Source organism: Salmo salar, chromosome ssa18 (assembly GCF_905237065.1).
Source record: "Salmo salar chromosome ssa18, Ssal_v3.1, whole genome shotgun sequence".
Classification (NCBI taxonomy): domain Eukaryota; kingdom Metazoa; phylum Chordata; class Actinopteri; order Salmoniformes; family Salmonidae; genus Salmo; species Salmo salar.
The window spans coordinates 62,748,071-62,763,463 of record NC_059459.1 but is presented as its reverse complement, the minus strand read 5'-3'; the positions used below and the strand labels follow the sequence as shown (position 1 = coordinate 62,763,463).

The 15,393-nt window shown below is 41.2% G+C and overlaps 1 protein-coding gene across 10 annotated transcripts in view; it reads left to right on the top strand.

Moving 5' to 3' along the window:
* Positions 1 to 15,393, top strand: part of LOC106577625 (multiple PDZ domain protein) — a 69,392-nt gene that overhangs the window by 36,468 nt on the left and 17,531 nt on the right. For 5 of the 10 annotated variants that reach the window (XM_045701378.1, XM_045701379.1, XM_014155881.2 and 2 more), the window contains 12 exons: positions 170 to 520; positions 1,086 to 1,194; positions 1,542 to 1,740; positions 7,456 to 7,497; positions 9,122 to 9,217; positions 9,436 to 9,531; positions 10,448 to 10,625; positions 10,862 to 10,972; positions 12,262 to 12,369; positions 13,188 to 13,250; positions 13,775 to 13,846; positions 14,574 to 14,730. In XM_045701378.1, the coding sequence (XP_045557334.1) occupies positions 170 to 520; positions 1,086 to 1,194; positions 1,542 to 1,740; positions 7,456 to 7,497; positions 9,122 to 9,217; positions 9,436 to 9,531; positions 10,448 to 10,625; positions 10,862 to 10,972; positions 12,262 to 12,369; positions 13,188 to 13,250; positions 13,775 to 13,846; positions 14,574 to 14,730 (1,582 nt within the window). The remainder of the gene's footprint in view (positions 1 to 169; positions 521 to 1,085; positions 1,195 to 1,541; positions 1,741 to 7,455; positions 7,498 to 9,121; positions 9,218 to 9,435; positions 9,532 to 10,447; positions 10,626 to 10,861; positions 10,973 to 12,261; positions 12,370 to 13,187; positions 13,251 to 13,774; positions 13,847 to 14,573; positions 14,731 to 15,393) is intronic. The other 5 variants (XM_014155880.2, XM_045701383.1, XM_045701381.1 and 2 more) reach the window with 4 other exon arrangements.

Here is a 15,393-nt window from a genome sequence, read left to right as displayed (position 1 = left end):
CTGTAATTATCACTATTCCCCATCTGTCACTGATGGCTTTTCAATGGCTCATTACGAGGAGTGCATAACGGCGACCGAGGTAGACGAAAACCCCCCCAGTTGGGTGATTATGAAACTAACGAGGTGTAACCTCCATTTTTGGCTCGTCTGGTTTGTTTTACCTACATAGCGGAGTGCTCGTCTGGACTTGTTGACCGAACATCCCTTCGTGACGTTGTCCTGCCTCGCAGACGACACTGAACCCTTTTCCCCGGAGGAGAAGCCCATCGCTTTCCCCCTGCCCAGGAGTATTGGAAGTCACACCCTAATGATTGACAACAACACACTAGCTAGCTCCGATCAGTACCTGGCGCATCAATTAACCCAATTGGAGCCGTCGGATCTGTCAAACTCGTACATTCCGTACACTGACCCCGAGCCCGGTTTGAATGATTTGGGGGAGCCAATGCAGTCTCTCCGTTTTCCGGTGGAGCCCACCATGGCCGTTGCGGACATAGGGGAGATGGAAGGCTTAATGAAGGTAAACCAGCCTTCATCTAAAGAGCTGTGCCATCTGTCGGTTTGCCATCAAATGTCATTAAGTGTGCCTCATAATCAAACAATCATGTGTAAATTGGTCATCAGGAAATTGAAATGCAACAAGTTACGTTTAACAAATGTTGAAATGCAGTACGACTCATCACAGGCCAATGTGAAATTAATTGGATTTACGACAATAATGGCTAATAACCCAACCAGTTTTAAACATTCTACTTTTTACTAGAATCGAATTTCTAGGTATTACATGCCGAAGGTAACGGCATAACAGAAAATAATTTAAGATGAACCTTAACTTGTGTGTTTGATTCCCTGGCCCTTACTAATCGTTCCCACGTATCCTCCCTGGTAGTTTAGATTAACTCTATTTTATTCTGTCACAATTATTTTATTTTATTTACATTTTGTACCAGAACTTCCTCCATAGAAAATATTTTATAATTTAACCTCAATCTTATTCTGTCACAATTATTCGTTTTGGGATTTTGTACCATAGAAAATATAAAGAAATGTGATTGAATACTTTTTATTGAATCGTTATTCTCAAGGGGGATGAGCCAACTGTAAAGCAGTCCAAAGAGGAAGGGGACAAGATTAGAACCACTGGGAGTAATTTTGAAAGGACAATCACTGTTGTCAAGGGCAACTCCAGTCTCGGTTTGTATTAATACTTTGGCAATATGCTGTATATTCCTATATTTCTTTTTCTAAATGTCAGCCCTGATGAGAAATTGCTGTGAAGAGAACAGCGTTCACTTTTTAATAAATCATTCCTCTTTCCAACTGAACATTTTATGTAAATAATGCAATATCTGTTGCATTATGGTCTTTCTGTCTGTTAAGGTTGTTGGATATTAACTATGATATTATCAATGTGGATCTCCAGCGCATCAACATTATTAACACATGATTAAAGATTGAACGCATTACACATAAATGTGGGTGAATGTATTATGTATAGGTTCCAGGTCTTTGAGAATGTTGTCTTTGTATCTACCTTACAGGGATGACGGTGAGCGCCGTCAAGGATGGCTTGGGGATGCACATCCGCAGCATCATCCACGGAGGCTCCATCAGCCGAGACGGCCGTCTGGGGGTGGGGGACCTCATCCTGGCCATCAACGGCGAGCCCACGGCCAACCTGACCAATACACAGGCCCGTGCCATGCTCCGGAGACACTCCCTCATTGGGCCAGACATGGGGTAAGGACCCGGGCTATGTAATATGTTCAATGTTTTGAAACCTTGTCCTTGGAAACCTGTTTAATATGGTTTCACTATAGGCCTTCATTAAAATATCCCAACTACTGCATATACAGTTGAAGTCGGAAATTTACATACACTTAGGTTGGCGTCATTAAAACTTGTTTTTCAACCTCTCCACAAATTTCTTGTTAACAAACTATAGTTTTGGCAAGTCGGTTAGGACATCTACTTTGTGCATGACACAAGTCATTTTTCCAACAATTGTTTACAGATAGATTATTTCACTTATAATTCACTGTATCACAATTCCAGTGGGTCAGAAGTTTACATACACTAAGTTGACTGTGCCTTTAAACATCTTGAAAAATTTCAGAAAATGATGTCTTGGTTTTAGAAGCTTCTGATAGGCTTATTGACATAATTTGAGTCAATTGGAGGTATACCTGTGGATGTATTTCAAGGCCTACCTTCAAACTCAGTGCACCTTTGCTTGACATCATGTGGAAAACAAAAGAAATCAGCCAAGACCTCAGAAAAAATTATTGTAGACCTCCACAAGTCTGGTTCATACTTGGGAGCAATTTCCAAATGCCTGAAGGTACCACGTTCATCTGTACAAACATTAGTACGCAAGTATAAACACCATGGGACCACACAGGCGTCATACCGCTCAGGAAGGAGATGCGTTCTGGTGTGAAAAGTGCAAATCAATCCCAGAACAACTGCAAAGGACCTTGTGAAGATGCTGGAGGGAACCGGTACAAAAGTATATATATCCACAGCAAAATGAGTCCTATATCGACATAACTTGAAAGGCTGCTCAGCAAGGAAGAAGCCACTGCTCCAAACTCGCCATAAAAAAGCCAGACTACGGTTTGCAACTGCACATGGGAACAAAGATTGTACTTTTTGGAGAAATGTCCTCTGGTCTGATGAAACAAAAATATAACTGTTTAGCCATAATGACCATCGTTATGTTTGGAGGAAAAAGGGGGAAGCTTGCAAGCCGAAGAACACCATCCCAACCGTGAAGCACGGGGGTAGCAGCATCATGTTGTGGGGGTGCTTTGCTGCAGGAGGGATTGGTACTCTTCACAAAATAGATGGCATCATGAGGATAGAAAATTATGTGGATATATTGAAGCAACATATCCAGACATCATCAGGAAGTTAAAGCTTGGTCGCAAATGGGTCTTCCAAATGGACAATGTCCCCAAGCATACTTCCAAAGTTGTGACTAAATGGCTTAAGGACAACAAAGTCAAGGAATTGGAGTGGCCATCACAAAGCCCTGACCTCAATCCCATAGAAAATGTGTGGGCAGAACTGAAAAAGCGTGTGCGAGCAAGGAGGCCTACAAACCTGACTTAGTTACACCAGCTCTGTCAGGAGGAATGGGCCATAAATTCAGCCAACTTGTGGGAAGCTTGTGGAAGGCTACTCGAAATGTTTGACCCAAGTTAAACAATTTTAAGGCAATGCTACCAAATACTAATTGAGTGTATGTCACGTCCTGACCAGTAAAGGGGTTATTTGTTATTGTAGTTTGGTCAGGACGTGGCAGGGGGTGTTTGTTTTATGTGGTTCGGGGTTTGTTGGGATATGTTCTTATGTAAGAGGGTTGTTTTGTTTTATGTGTTCCGGGGTTTTTGGGTATTGTTCTATGTTTTGTATTTCTATGGTTTTTCTATGTTGTGTATTTCTTTGTTGGCCTGGTATGGCTCTCAATCAGGAACAGCTGTACATCGTTGTTGCTGATTGGGAGTTATGCTTAGGTAGCCCTTTTTTCCATCTGTCTTTTGTGGGAAGTTGTTTTTGCACTGCCGTGTTTAGCCTGCAAGACTGTTTGTCGTTCGTTTGTTATTCAGTGTCTCAATAAAAGTAAATATGAGCACTCAACCCGCTGCGCCTTGGTCTACTCCATACGACGACCGTTACAGTGTATGTAAACTTCTTACCCACTGGGAATGTGATGAAAGAAATAAACGCTGAAATAAATCTTTCTCTCTACTATTGTTCTGTCATTTCACATTCTTAAAATAAAGTGGTGATCCTAACTGACCGAAGACAGGGATTTTTTACTAGGATTAAATGTCAGGAATTGTGAAAAACTGAATTGAAATGTATTTGGCTAAGGTGTATGTAAACTTCCGACTTCAACTGTATATACAGTGCAGATTTCACCTCAAATATATTATCCCTAGATTCCCTACACATGTACACACACTTGTTTTATGTTACAATGTAAAAGTCAGAGAGGACTTTTTGCATAGACACACTATTATACAATCAGATAAATGGTGCCTGACATCACACAAAATGCCTCTTGATCAAATGTGGTATTTTTATTTTTTTGTTATGTAAATGATTTGGTGGCTTTTTCTATAGCCTATGTGTACAATTATGAGCAAGTCAAGCATGGAGTTAAGCTTCGTAGTGTTTTGCATTTGAGTAAATTGTGCCAAATGATCCCATTAATGTAATTTGTTCTGCACATCTCGTAGAAATATTATCTTCTCCTAGTACATCTCCCACACAACAGCTAACTGTTTCAACCAAAGCCATTCAAATACACATTTAATTGAACTGAATTGAGATTACTAAAATGCATACCTCAGAAACAACACCTGACAATGAATGTGTAGTAAACATTATAATGCAGTATAGTGTGTTGAGGAGCTCAGATTAATTTTAACAATGCACTTATTGTTGATAGTAGGAAAGGTCATTGTAATCCGGTGTTGTGAGTCATAGACCACCTTAATATCACTTAAAAGTTGTGCCATGCAAAGCATGATAGAATGTACATATGTAGGATCTTAATTTGAGCCAGTTTCCTACACCAGGAAAATAATCCTGCAGCTACAGGAAATGTGAATTATTATGTGGATTATAATTAATGTACATTTTTGCAGGGGTTGATACATTTTCGTGAGGGACAATTGACTCTGAAATTTCAAAGTTGAAATTGCAAACTTCAGAAACCCTTTTAAACCTCAAGTAAACTACAAGTTTTTCATGTTCTGCCTTGCAGAAAAGTTCTCCTGCAACAGGGTGATCAAATTAAGATCCTAAATCTGTATACAGTACCAGTCAAAAGTTTGGACACACCTACTCATTCAAGGGTTTTTCTTAATTTTTAATATTTTCTACATTGTAGAATAATATTGAAGACATCAAAACTATGAAATAACACATATGGAATCATGTAGTAACCAGTGTTAAACAAATCAATATACACGACCGTTCAAAAGTTAGGGGTCACTTAGAAATGTCCTTGTTTTTGAAAGAAAAGCAAATTTTTTGTCCATTAATTTAACATCAAATTGATCAGAAATACAGTGTAGACATTGTTAATGTTGTAAATGACTATTGTAGCTCGAAACGGCTGATTTTTAATGGAATATCTACATAGGCGTACAGAGGCCCATTATCAGCCACCATCACTCCTGTGTTCCAATGGCACGTTGTGTTAGCTAATCCAAGTTTATATTTTTAAAAGGCTAATTGGTCATTAGAAAACACTTTTGCAATTAAGTTAGCACAGCTGAAAACTGTTGTGCTGATTTAAAGAAGCAATAAAACGGGCCTTCTTTAGACCAGTGGAGTATCTGGAGCATCAGCATTTGTGGGTTCGATTACAGGCTGAAATTGGCCAGAAACAAAGATCTTTCTTCTGAAACTCGTCAGTCTATTCTTGTTCTGAGAAATGAAGGCTATTCCATGTGGGAAATCTCCAAGAAACTGAAGATCTCATACAATTCTGTGTACTACTTCCTTCACAGAACAGTGCAAACTGTCTCTAACCAGAATAGAAAGAGGAGTGGGAGGCCCCGGTGCACAACTGAGCAAGAGGACAAGTACATTTGAGTGTCTAGTTTGAGAAACAGAAGCCTCACAAGTCCTCAACTGGCAGCTTCATTAAATAGTTCCCGCAAAACACCAGTCTCAACGTCAACAGTGAAGAGGCGACTCCGGGATGCTGGCCTTCTAGGCAGAGATGCAAAGTAAAAGCCATATCTCAGACTGGCCAATAAAATAAAAGATCAAGATGGGCAAAAGAACACAGACACTGGACAGAGGAACTCTGCCTAGAAGGCCAGCATCCCGGAGTCGCCCCTTCACTGTTGACATTGAGACTGGTGTTTTGCGTTTGAGCCAATCAGTTGTATTATGACAAGGTGGGGGGGGGGGCATACAGAAGATAGCCCTATTTGGTAAAAGACCAAGTCCATATTATGGCAAGAACAGCTCAAATAAGCAAAGAGAAATGACAGTCCATCATTACTTTTAAGACATGAAAGTCAGTCAATACGGAACATTTCAAGAACTTTGAATGTTTCTTCAAGTGCAGTCGCAAAACCATCAAGCGCTATGATGAAACTGGCTCTCATGAGGACCGCCGCAGGAAAGGAAGGCACAGAGTTAACTTTGCTGCAGAGGATAAGTTCATTAGAGTTACCAGCCTCAGAAATCGCAGCTCCAATAAAAGTTTCACAGAGTTCAAGTAACAGACACATCTCAACATGAACTGTTCAGAAGAGACTGTGTGAATCAGGCCTTCATGGTCAAATTGCTGCAACGAAACAACTACTAAAGGACACCAATAAGAAGAAGAGACTTGCATGGGCCAAGAAACACGAGCAATGGACATTAGACCGGTGGAAATCTGTCCTTTGGTCTGATGAGACCAAATGTGAGATTTTTGGTTCCAACCGCTGTGTCTTTGTGAGACGCGGAGTAGGTGACGGATGTTCTCCGCATGTGTGGTTCCCATCGTGAAGCATGGAGGAGGAGGTGTGATGGTGTGGGGGTGCTTTGCTGGTGACACTGACAGTGACTTATTTAGAATTCAAGGCACACTTAACCAGCATGGCCACCACAGCATTCTGCAACAATACACCATCCTTTCTGGTTTGCGTTTAGTGGGACCATTTGTTTTTCAACAGGACAATGACCCAACAAACGTCCAGGCTGTGTAAGGGCTATTGGACCAAGAAGGAGAGTGATGGAGTGCTGCATCAGATGACCTGGCCTCCACAATCACCCAACCTCAACCCAATTGAGATGGTTTGTGATGAGTTGGAATGCGGAGTGAAGGAAAAGCAGCCAACAAGTGCTCAGCATATGTGAGAACTCCTTCAAGACTGGAAAAGCATTCCAGGTGAAGCTGGTTGAGAGAATGCCGAGAGTGTGCAAAGCTGTCATCAAGGCAAAGAGTGGCTACTTTGAAGAATCTCAAATATAAAATATATTTAGATTTTTTTAACACTTTTGGTTACTACATGATTTTATATATGTTATTGCATAGTTGTGATGTCTTTACTATTATTCTACAATGTAGAAAATAGTAAAAATAAAGAAAAAACATTGAATAAGTAGGTGTGTCCAAACTTTGGTCTTGTACTATACATTTAATATTTCTGATGAACACCAATTGATTAGTGTAGGCTACATTAAGGTAGGACTTTCAGTACTATAGAAAGGCTTTTGGACTACACAATTTGGACTGTCCTAGCATAGATGCTCAATGGTGAAATTTGAACAACTCACTAATGCCCTTCACTTTCCTAAATTGTATTTTCTCCATATATTCGAGGGAAGCTACATTAAAGTGTGGGGCACCATTATTTTCAGTATCAAGTCCTGCTTGCTGTACTCTAAACTTCTCCGTACAGTATGTTAGCCCATAAAATCCTCTTCACCTTCTAGATCTGCTTGTGCACCAGAGGACGATCTGTGCCCCTTTTATGTGTGAGTATTGCTAACTCCCACGCTGATGGGTGTGCAGCCAAAATCTACCATTTTGATTTGTTTCCTCACTGTCCACTTTTCCTCACCATTCTCATATGGGCCTCATCGCCTGTCCATGGTTGGGAGTTTTATCCAGATCTAGAAGTTAAAACACATACAGTATATCAACCATACTGTATATCTACCTTACACAAACCTTATCTCAGCCATATATCTACCATACACCTTAAATCAACCATACAGTATATCTGCCATACACAAACCTTAAATCAACTATACAGTATATCTACCATACACAAACCTTAAATCAACCATACAGTATATCTACCATACACATACATGTATATGTACCATACACAAACCTTATATCTACCATACACAAACCTTATATCTACCACACACAAACCTTATATCTACCACACACAAACCTTAGTCTGACCAGTTAAATAAAAAAAAAAGAGCAAACTACTTAAATTCACTGTTACCTCTTACTCATTAATAATACAAAATGTATCAAAATGTAGTCAGTGTATCTGGATAAATCTCTCACTGGACTGCACCACTAACCATTAAAATGTCATCCTTAACACTCTATTGACATTCTTTTCTGGGACTATGAGGCTTGCTGGTCCATTTGTGTGGCGATAACGATTCATTTTGCACTTTTTGAACTTTGCTCTATCACACACTAATCCACTTGTTCCTTCCATCATCTGTTTTTGGAAGCATTTTAATTGCTGTTTGAATGAACAGGGATTCAAGTACCTCAGTGTCTGCATGTCCTAACGTTGAAGTACAAATTAATCCATCGTTGTTAGATCTGTCATCTTCACTCAAAAGTGTGTGTGCTTTAGAATCAACTAATTACGATTAATTACTTGAAACTGGGCCTACCAAAGCAGATCTATGCTCTTTGCTACTTCCCTTTCGTTAAATTCTTACTATTTTGGAAAGTTGTTCTTCTATTCCAGTAAATTTGATGTTCCAATTGATCTTCCCTTCAAACCTCCATGACATATTTTGGAAAGAATTCTGCCACTCAATTCGATTCGAGCCAACTTTATTGGCCCAGACATTTATGAACGACGGAAACATCTGTTTTGTATAGTTATGCGGGGACGTCTGCTACATTATTCATTGACGGCTCACCTTGGGCTCATGATAGGCAGAATGCATTGCCAGAGAAATTTAGAGTTCATTCCTTCCCCTCCTGCAATCTTGTGCCGCACAGTTAATTTGGACGGGGAGAAAAACAGGTGCGCTCCTGAATGTAGATTAGACGTCTATGAATAAATAAAAGTCCTTTTGTAAAAGTGCCCTTTCTGTCATACCAGGTGGCATATGAATGCAGGCACTTCCACACTAATGCTTTGTTAAATGTTCATGTCATTCCTAATGATGAATATTGACATGCTTGCACACAAGGTTGAACTCTCGTGTCATATGTTTATGGATCGGTTATATATTTGGGGGTATTTGCAGTGATGATGACAAATCTTGGTCAGGTTGTTATCAGGAGTGTGCTGAGGCTCATTGGTGTGTGTGTGTGTGTGTGTGTGTGTGTGTGTGTGTGTGTGTGTGTGTGTGTGTGTGTGTGTGTGTGTGTGTGTGTGTGTGTTATCAGCATCACCTATGTTCCCGTGGAGTATCTGGAGGAGTACAAGGCCAGCCTGGAGCAGCCTAAAGATGACATCTTCTCTGATGTTCTTCAGGCCCCAAAGTAAGCTCAAACTTTATCCAAATTCATAGAAGTAACACATTATAGAAAGGTATTTTCATGACGATGCCCTCACTAAACTCATATGCTTTTGATTTCAAGCATAGACTAACTTTCGCAATATTATTTTGTTGTACTCCAGACAGTACCAAAACAAGTCGATTACTATCAGACAGGCTATGGTTTACAAAGGCGTCTGTTTTCTGTTTGTCTCTTTGCAGAAGAGAAATCCCAGAACTCCCAGAGCGGGAGGATGGAGAGGGAGAGGAGAGCGAGCTACAGAGTGCCACCTTCAGTAACTGGAACCAGCCCAGGAAGTGAGTAGGACGTTTGACTTTGGCTTGGTCCAGAACATCGAGTTGGATAGAGGGTGACCTTTCCACAAAGCCTGTTTTAGCATAGGCAGCGCCATTGAAGGCTTTCACTATTTTAAAGTAGTCAACTGGATGTGACTTCCTAAGAGCTAATTTTAAGCATTTATCATGGCAAAGATAGGGGACATACCCTCTTTCCAACTCTAATGTTAAGGGGGAACAAATCTGATTGGGTAAATAAGCAATAAGCACTGATTTGGACGTCAAGCCAAGGTTCATGGCATTAGTTATACCACTTTAGAACTGCACACATACTACCCACTGTCTGTGTTCTGCTTTGTGGTAGTAATATTGTTCAAAACCGGTATCCTTACCTCCTGTCCTCGAGAGGTGCTCTGCACTGTGCTGATTCTAATCAGTGACTGATTTAGGCGAGGGAACGCAAGTGTGTGACACTCTCCGTCCAATCAATGACAATCAAGAGGAAATCAGCAATACCTGCGGCCCTCCAGGATTATTAATAGCTGAGGCTAATTCAATGGGCTGCAACGTTTAGAATGTCACAAATAGAAATGGAGCTACCTGACACAGTTCCCTAATCTAAAAGACAGAGAATCGTATCAGGTCTACCTAATTTACCGACACAACACAATGCCCCATTTATTTTATGCAACAGATAATCATTTACAATCTAAATTGTTGAACCTTCTGTAACGTTGCTCTCTCCTGAATTTGTATTCAATAGGTTCTTACACAAGCCATTTCCTTCCTTCAATGTCACATCTTATTTTTACATTGTGTGCAAATAAATCAAATTAGAACCCCAGAACAGGAGTTGGCCAACTGTGTCCCAAGAAGTGGTACAATAAAGAACCCCCTTTTTTAAAATATATTTTATAATGCATGTCGTCTCTCTCAGGGTGGAGCTCAAAAAAGAAGCTGGCAAGTCCCTTGGCATCAGCATCGTGGGGGGCAGAGGAATGGGCAGTCGCCTCAGCAACGGCGAGGTGATGCGGGGCATCTTCATCAAACACATCCTGGAGGACAGCCCCGCCGCCCGCAACGGAACCCTGAAGACTGGAGACAGGGTTGTTGAGGTACACCCATCAATATTAGGGCTCCCGAGTGGCGCAGCAGTCTAAGGCACTGCATCTCAGTGCATTAGGCATCACTACAGTCCCTGGTTCAAATCCAGGCTGTATCACATCTGGCTGTAAAAATGTTAAAAAAAAAATAGTATTTCACAGTAGAATGTATTTGCTTGACATGGCTAAATAGTTATTGCACATTAAAAACCTATTAATTACTTGTTTGTTTCTTTGGAATGTATCAGGTGGATGGCGTGGACCTGAGAGATGCCAGTCACGAGCAGGCTGTGGAGGCCATCCGCAGGGCAGGAAATCCTGTAGTGTTCCTCGTCCAGAGTATTGTCCACAGGCCCAGGGTGAGCCTTCTAGCGCCCTGTGTTGGCACGCCAGCGCCCTGTGTTGGCACGCCAGCGCCCTGTGTTGGCACGCCAGCGCCCTGTGTTGGCACGCCAGCGACCTGTGTTGGCACGCTAGCTAAGTGGCTAATGTCTTTCAACAACAATACTTTATTTCCTAATCTCAAACCATTAATTATCCCATTTAACACAAAATTAACTTCAAAAAGCTACTTAACCATCCTGTATCCAACAAAGACTACAGTAGCTATCTATATCTCATTATTCAATTCGTTGATAGACTCCTTGTCAGGATTCATTTCACTAAAAGTTCAACGGAAACTTCAAAACATTTGACTGACTGTATTTTTTCTGCCTCTTCATTGGTTTGAAAGCGCCATTAGGCTCCAAAAGCATGAGGAACTAATATCCTACTGAAATTTCTACCAGCTTTGCAATAGCCAACATATCTTGGTGTCCGACTTACAATCATTCATTTTCATGCATGGTTGAAGCTTTCCAAACATTTTCCACTAACCTTCAACTAACCAGTCCAGCATGCACCTCTTTCTCAGCCCGAGTCCCACTGTAGCCCTGCTTCGTCACCAGTCATAGAGAAATACAGCACCGCTTTAAAATGCTTGCCTTATCACATGTGCCAGGTAGTCTCTTGCTTTGTCTCGCTCTCTCTGTTTATTTGTATTGCTTTCTTCCTCTCTCTATCTCTCTCTATGTACATCACTAGAGTCTATGTTGCTTTATCTCTCTATCCAGAAGTTTTCAGACTCTCTAATAGGCTACTGTATGTGCATGCAACAGAAACGTGCAAAAAGAGACCCAAATAAAAATTGCAATCTGAGTGCATCCAGGGGGAAAAAAGAGATCAAACGTTATATCCTACAAAGGTTAACTGCTACGGGCAGGTATGTATTGCTCTTGCTCTTTTAAATGGTGCCACTGGGACCTACCTACAGATTGTAATGATGCTTCTTAGCAGTTCCCCTTGAAGGCCTTCTACTCTTCTGTGTCACTGGTGAATAATCCAAAAGCAGCCTTGAGGATTCTCTAAAACATTTATTGTTTGGTTCTAAGAAAGAGCTCCAATTTGATTTTCTTGAGGACATTCATTACCAGTCACTCATTTTGGAATAATTTGACTCCAGAGGTGTTTTTCCTTTTGAACATTTTCTTGTCTATTCCCTTCATTCCTGGACACCTGATAACATTTTTGTCAGGGCTCTGCCGCCACATTTCATTTCCTTCAACTTCTGTATCCTTGACTTGCTGTTGATCCCCTGTGTTGCTTTTAGAAGGCGCCCCTACCCTTTCTTCTGCGGCTAAACACCCACCCCGGATCCAACCCACGACCCACTAATCAAACCTCTGCCAGCTTATTATCTCCTGCCTCTCCGCTTCAGGTTAGACTGTCTGTGTGTGTGCGTGCGTGTGTCTGCGACCCAGTGTCCAATCTTCCTTCATGTAGACTGCTTTCTTTTGCTGCTTAATGTTTGCTTTTTGTGGTGGGTTCAATCCTACAGTGTATAATATACTCTTTGTATAGAATATTTTCTCTTTGGCCCAGTTTCCCAGACCCAGATTAATTCTACTAATGAACTCAAAAGCATGCTCAGTGGAGAATCTCCATTGAACGTGCATTTGAGTCCAGGAATAGATTGTGTCTACCTGGTATACCGGCTCATAACGTTTTGTGAACTGAGGAAGAGTAAAGGAACAGGAAAAACTAAAATGGCACAATAGCTCATATGTCACGTACCCCAAACCACAAGGTTCACTGCATGTTGCTGTGGTGGTTTCTAGTTGGCAGGCAAAATATATTAAATCAGCTCCTGGGTGAGAGGTGGTCAGGCCTGGGTGGAATATTGATAACGGGCTGCCTACCTCACTGAACACATCATCATTGTAGTTTTCCCAGTGTGTATACAGTACCCACATTGACCAAGGGCAATCCATAATCTGTTGTAGCCAAGCCAATACAACCACAACTCGTGAAGAAAAACAATAACATTTGAAGTTTCGCTCAGGCTACTTTTTCTGTTACGTTCCTACAAACGTTTTTTAATATATTTGGATGCTTTTACTTGTCCCATGCAAGCCTCACCAATTAAATACAGTGTGATGCCTCACCATTGTAAATTCAGCCTTTGCTGATTATGACATTTGATGGCAATGCCTAGCAGTGTATTTTTCATGTTTCTGTCCCTCTTGTGCACGACAGTCCTCAACCACGGACACCAACGAGGAGAGAGCGGCGGCCATGGCACGGCGCAATAGTGACAAGGTCAGTGTCTCTATGCAACCTTTAGACCTATGTCAAATACTTGAGGTGCACTGGATTTAGCACGGCGTTTGCACTTTTGGGACTATTCCATTGGTTCCACTGTACTGAAACCAAAGGAAAGTGTTTGGGCCCTGGTTTTGTAACCTTAGGGGACACTGCGTGTAACTTGATGTTGTATTGTCGTAGAAGTCTCAACCTAAATTCCCGCAGGGCTTTGTGTACACCTTTTTCATGCCAAAATGATTTACATCCATGTACATTATACTGTTCACCTGTCAAGTTCATGTCCCATGACCAGCAAATGTGTGACTGAATACACATGACCCTTCAGGAATCGAGTTTGAGACACCTGGGATAAATCTTATTTAGTTTATCAAATTAAGATTTTTAGTAGACCTAGCACTTCACTCACACTCTCCATCATAGCGGTGGAGTGAAGTTTCTGCCCTTAGTTTCACAATGTTGTCCTAGTCCTTTGTTGTCTGTCTCACTGAAAGTCTCTGACTCTTCTCTGTTCTCTGTAGGAGGTTGAGAGTCACAGTAGACTATTCCTACGCATCTCCCCAACTAACCCTTTCACTCCTACTCCGTTTAAGGTTTGTGGGTCTTTGTGTTGTCGTGCTTTTCCCTTTCTATTTCCGTGTATGCTCGTATGGTTGTGTTATGGAATATATGTGGAGACTCATATATTGGACAGGCCTTACGTGCATACATGATGTCCTAACACATTTCCACTAAACCTATCTGAGTATCTTTTTCTTTTTTTGTGTTTTGTTGGTTACAAATAGAACATTGAAATATCAAAATTGAAACTTGCCCATTTTAATCTCATGCAAAAATATGCAATGTTTTGATTCTGAATCAAAATGCATTTTAATTTGCCTAAATTTATCAAAATAATTCAAGTTTTGTCTTGGATTGTGTTGCACTTGTTTCATAAGGTAAGTGTCCATTTGATGTGTTATCAAATGGACAATGGTTGAATTGAATTCTATCAGTAAGGAACATTTTGTTATTAAACTCAGTCTTGAATATTAATCTAAAAATACACTACTGCTGACTTGAATCAATGGAATGCTTTGCTTACAGCAGTTTAGTCAAATAACAGTTTAGTGATATAAACTAAAAATACATGCCTAAAAAGTAGGGTGGCGCCATTTTGAAAATGTCCACCTGCAGATGAGTGACTAAAACGTACTTTGCCGACTCAACAGTACGGCTTTAGGTTGTAGTCAGCTAAACCTGCTACGCTGAAACAAAATGATTATCTGCCTTTTTGCCACACTACAAATCTATTGTACTGATACTTCTGTGATGTGGCAGCCACTAAAGAGGGAAGCGGGAAAGACATCGTCCACCACTCCTCACCTCTCCCTTCCCGTGGTTCCCCACGTCGGAGAGACAGACACCGATACCCTGACAGAGATTCCCGACAGACAGGCCCAGGCGGAAGACGAGGATGAGTTTGGCTACAGCTGGAGTGAGTTTGACTCTATGAACAGATCTAGGGACAGTTACCCTCCCCTTAATCCTAACCGACCAATAAGGGCAACTTCCTCCTTCTTCATGAAAGGTCACTCATTGGATCGAAGTTGGCTAACTAATTATGTTATCTGGGTTCTCATATTGTTATTGTGGATCATTATACAATGAACAAGACCATGGATGGAGCCAGTGCAGAAACCACTCCTAGCCCCTACTCCCTAGGCACTTGAATAGAACTGAATATATATGATAGGTGAACGTCTTACAAATTCATCATGAGCAATGTGCAGCTACTACCATATTGTTTAAACCTATCAAATCCTTTCAGATTAACATGAAGTACCACTGCCTAGTGGGTAGGCACTAGGGTTTGTTTCCATGGATTCAGCCAGCTCCCTCTTAGCTTGCCTACTCCCATGTGCTACCACCTAGTGGCCACTAGAGGGCCTCCACATTGCATTTTGAACATGACCTGATCTGTCTTGCCAGTGCATGAATTGGGCTGGAACACCCAAAATAGGTACAGGCACCTATTTCAGTCTACTTCAAGCACTAAGTCTTGCTGCTAGGCTCCCAAGGCAAGTGAACTAGGCTAGCACAATCATAGTATACCTATCCAATTATTCAAAATGCAGTGTCTAGGGGATAGGGCAAGGGG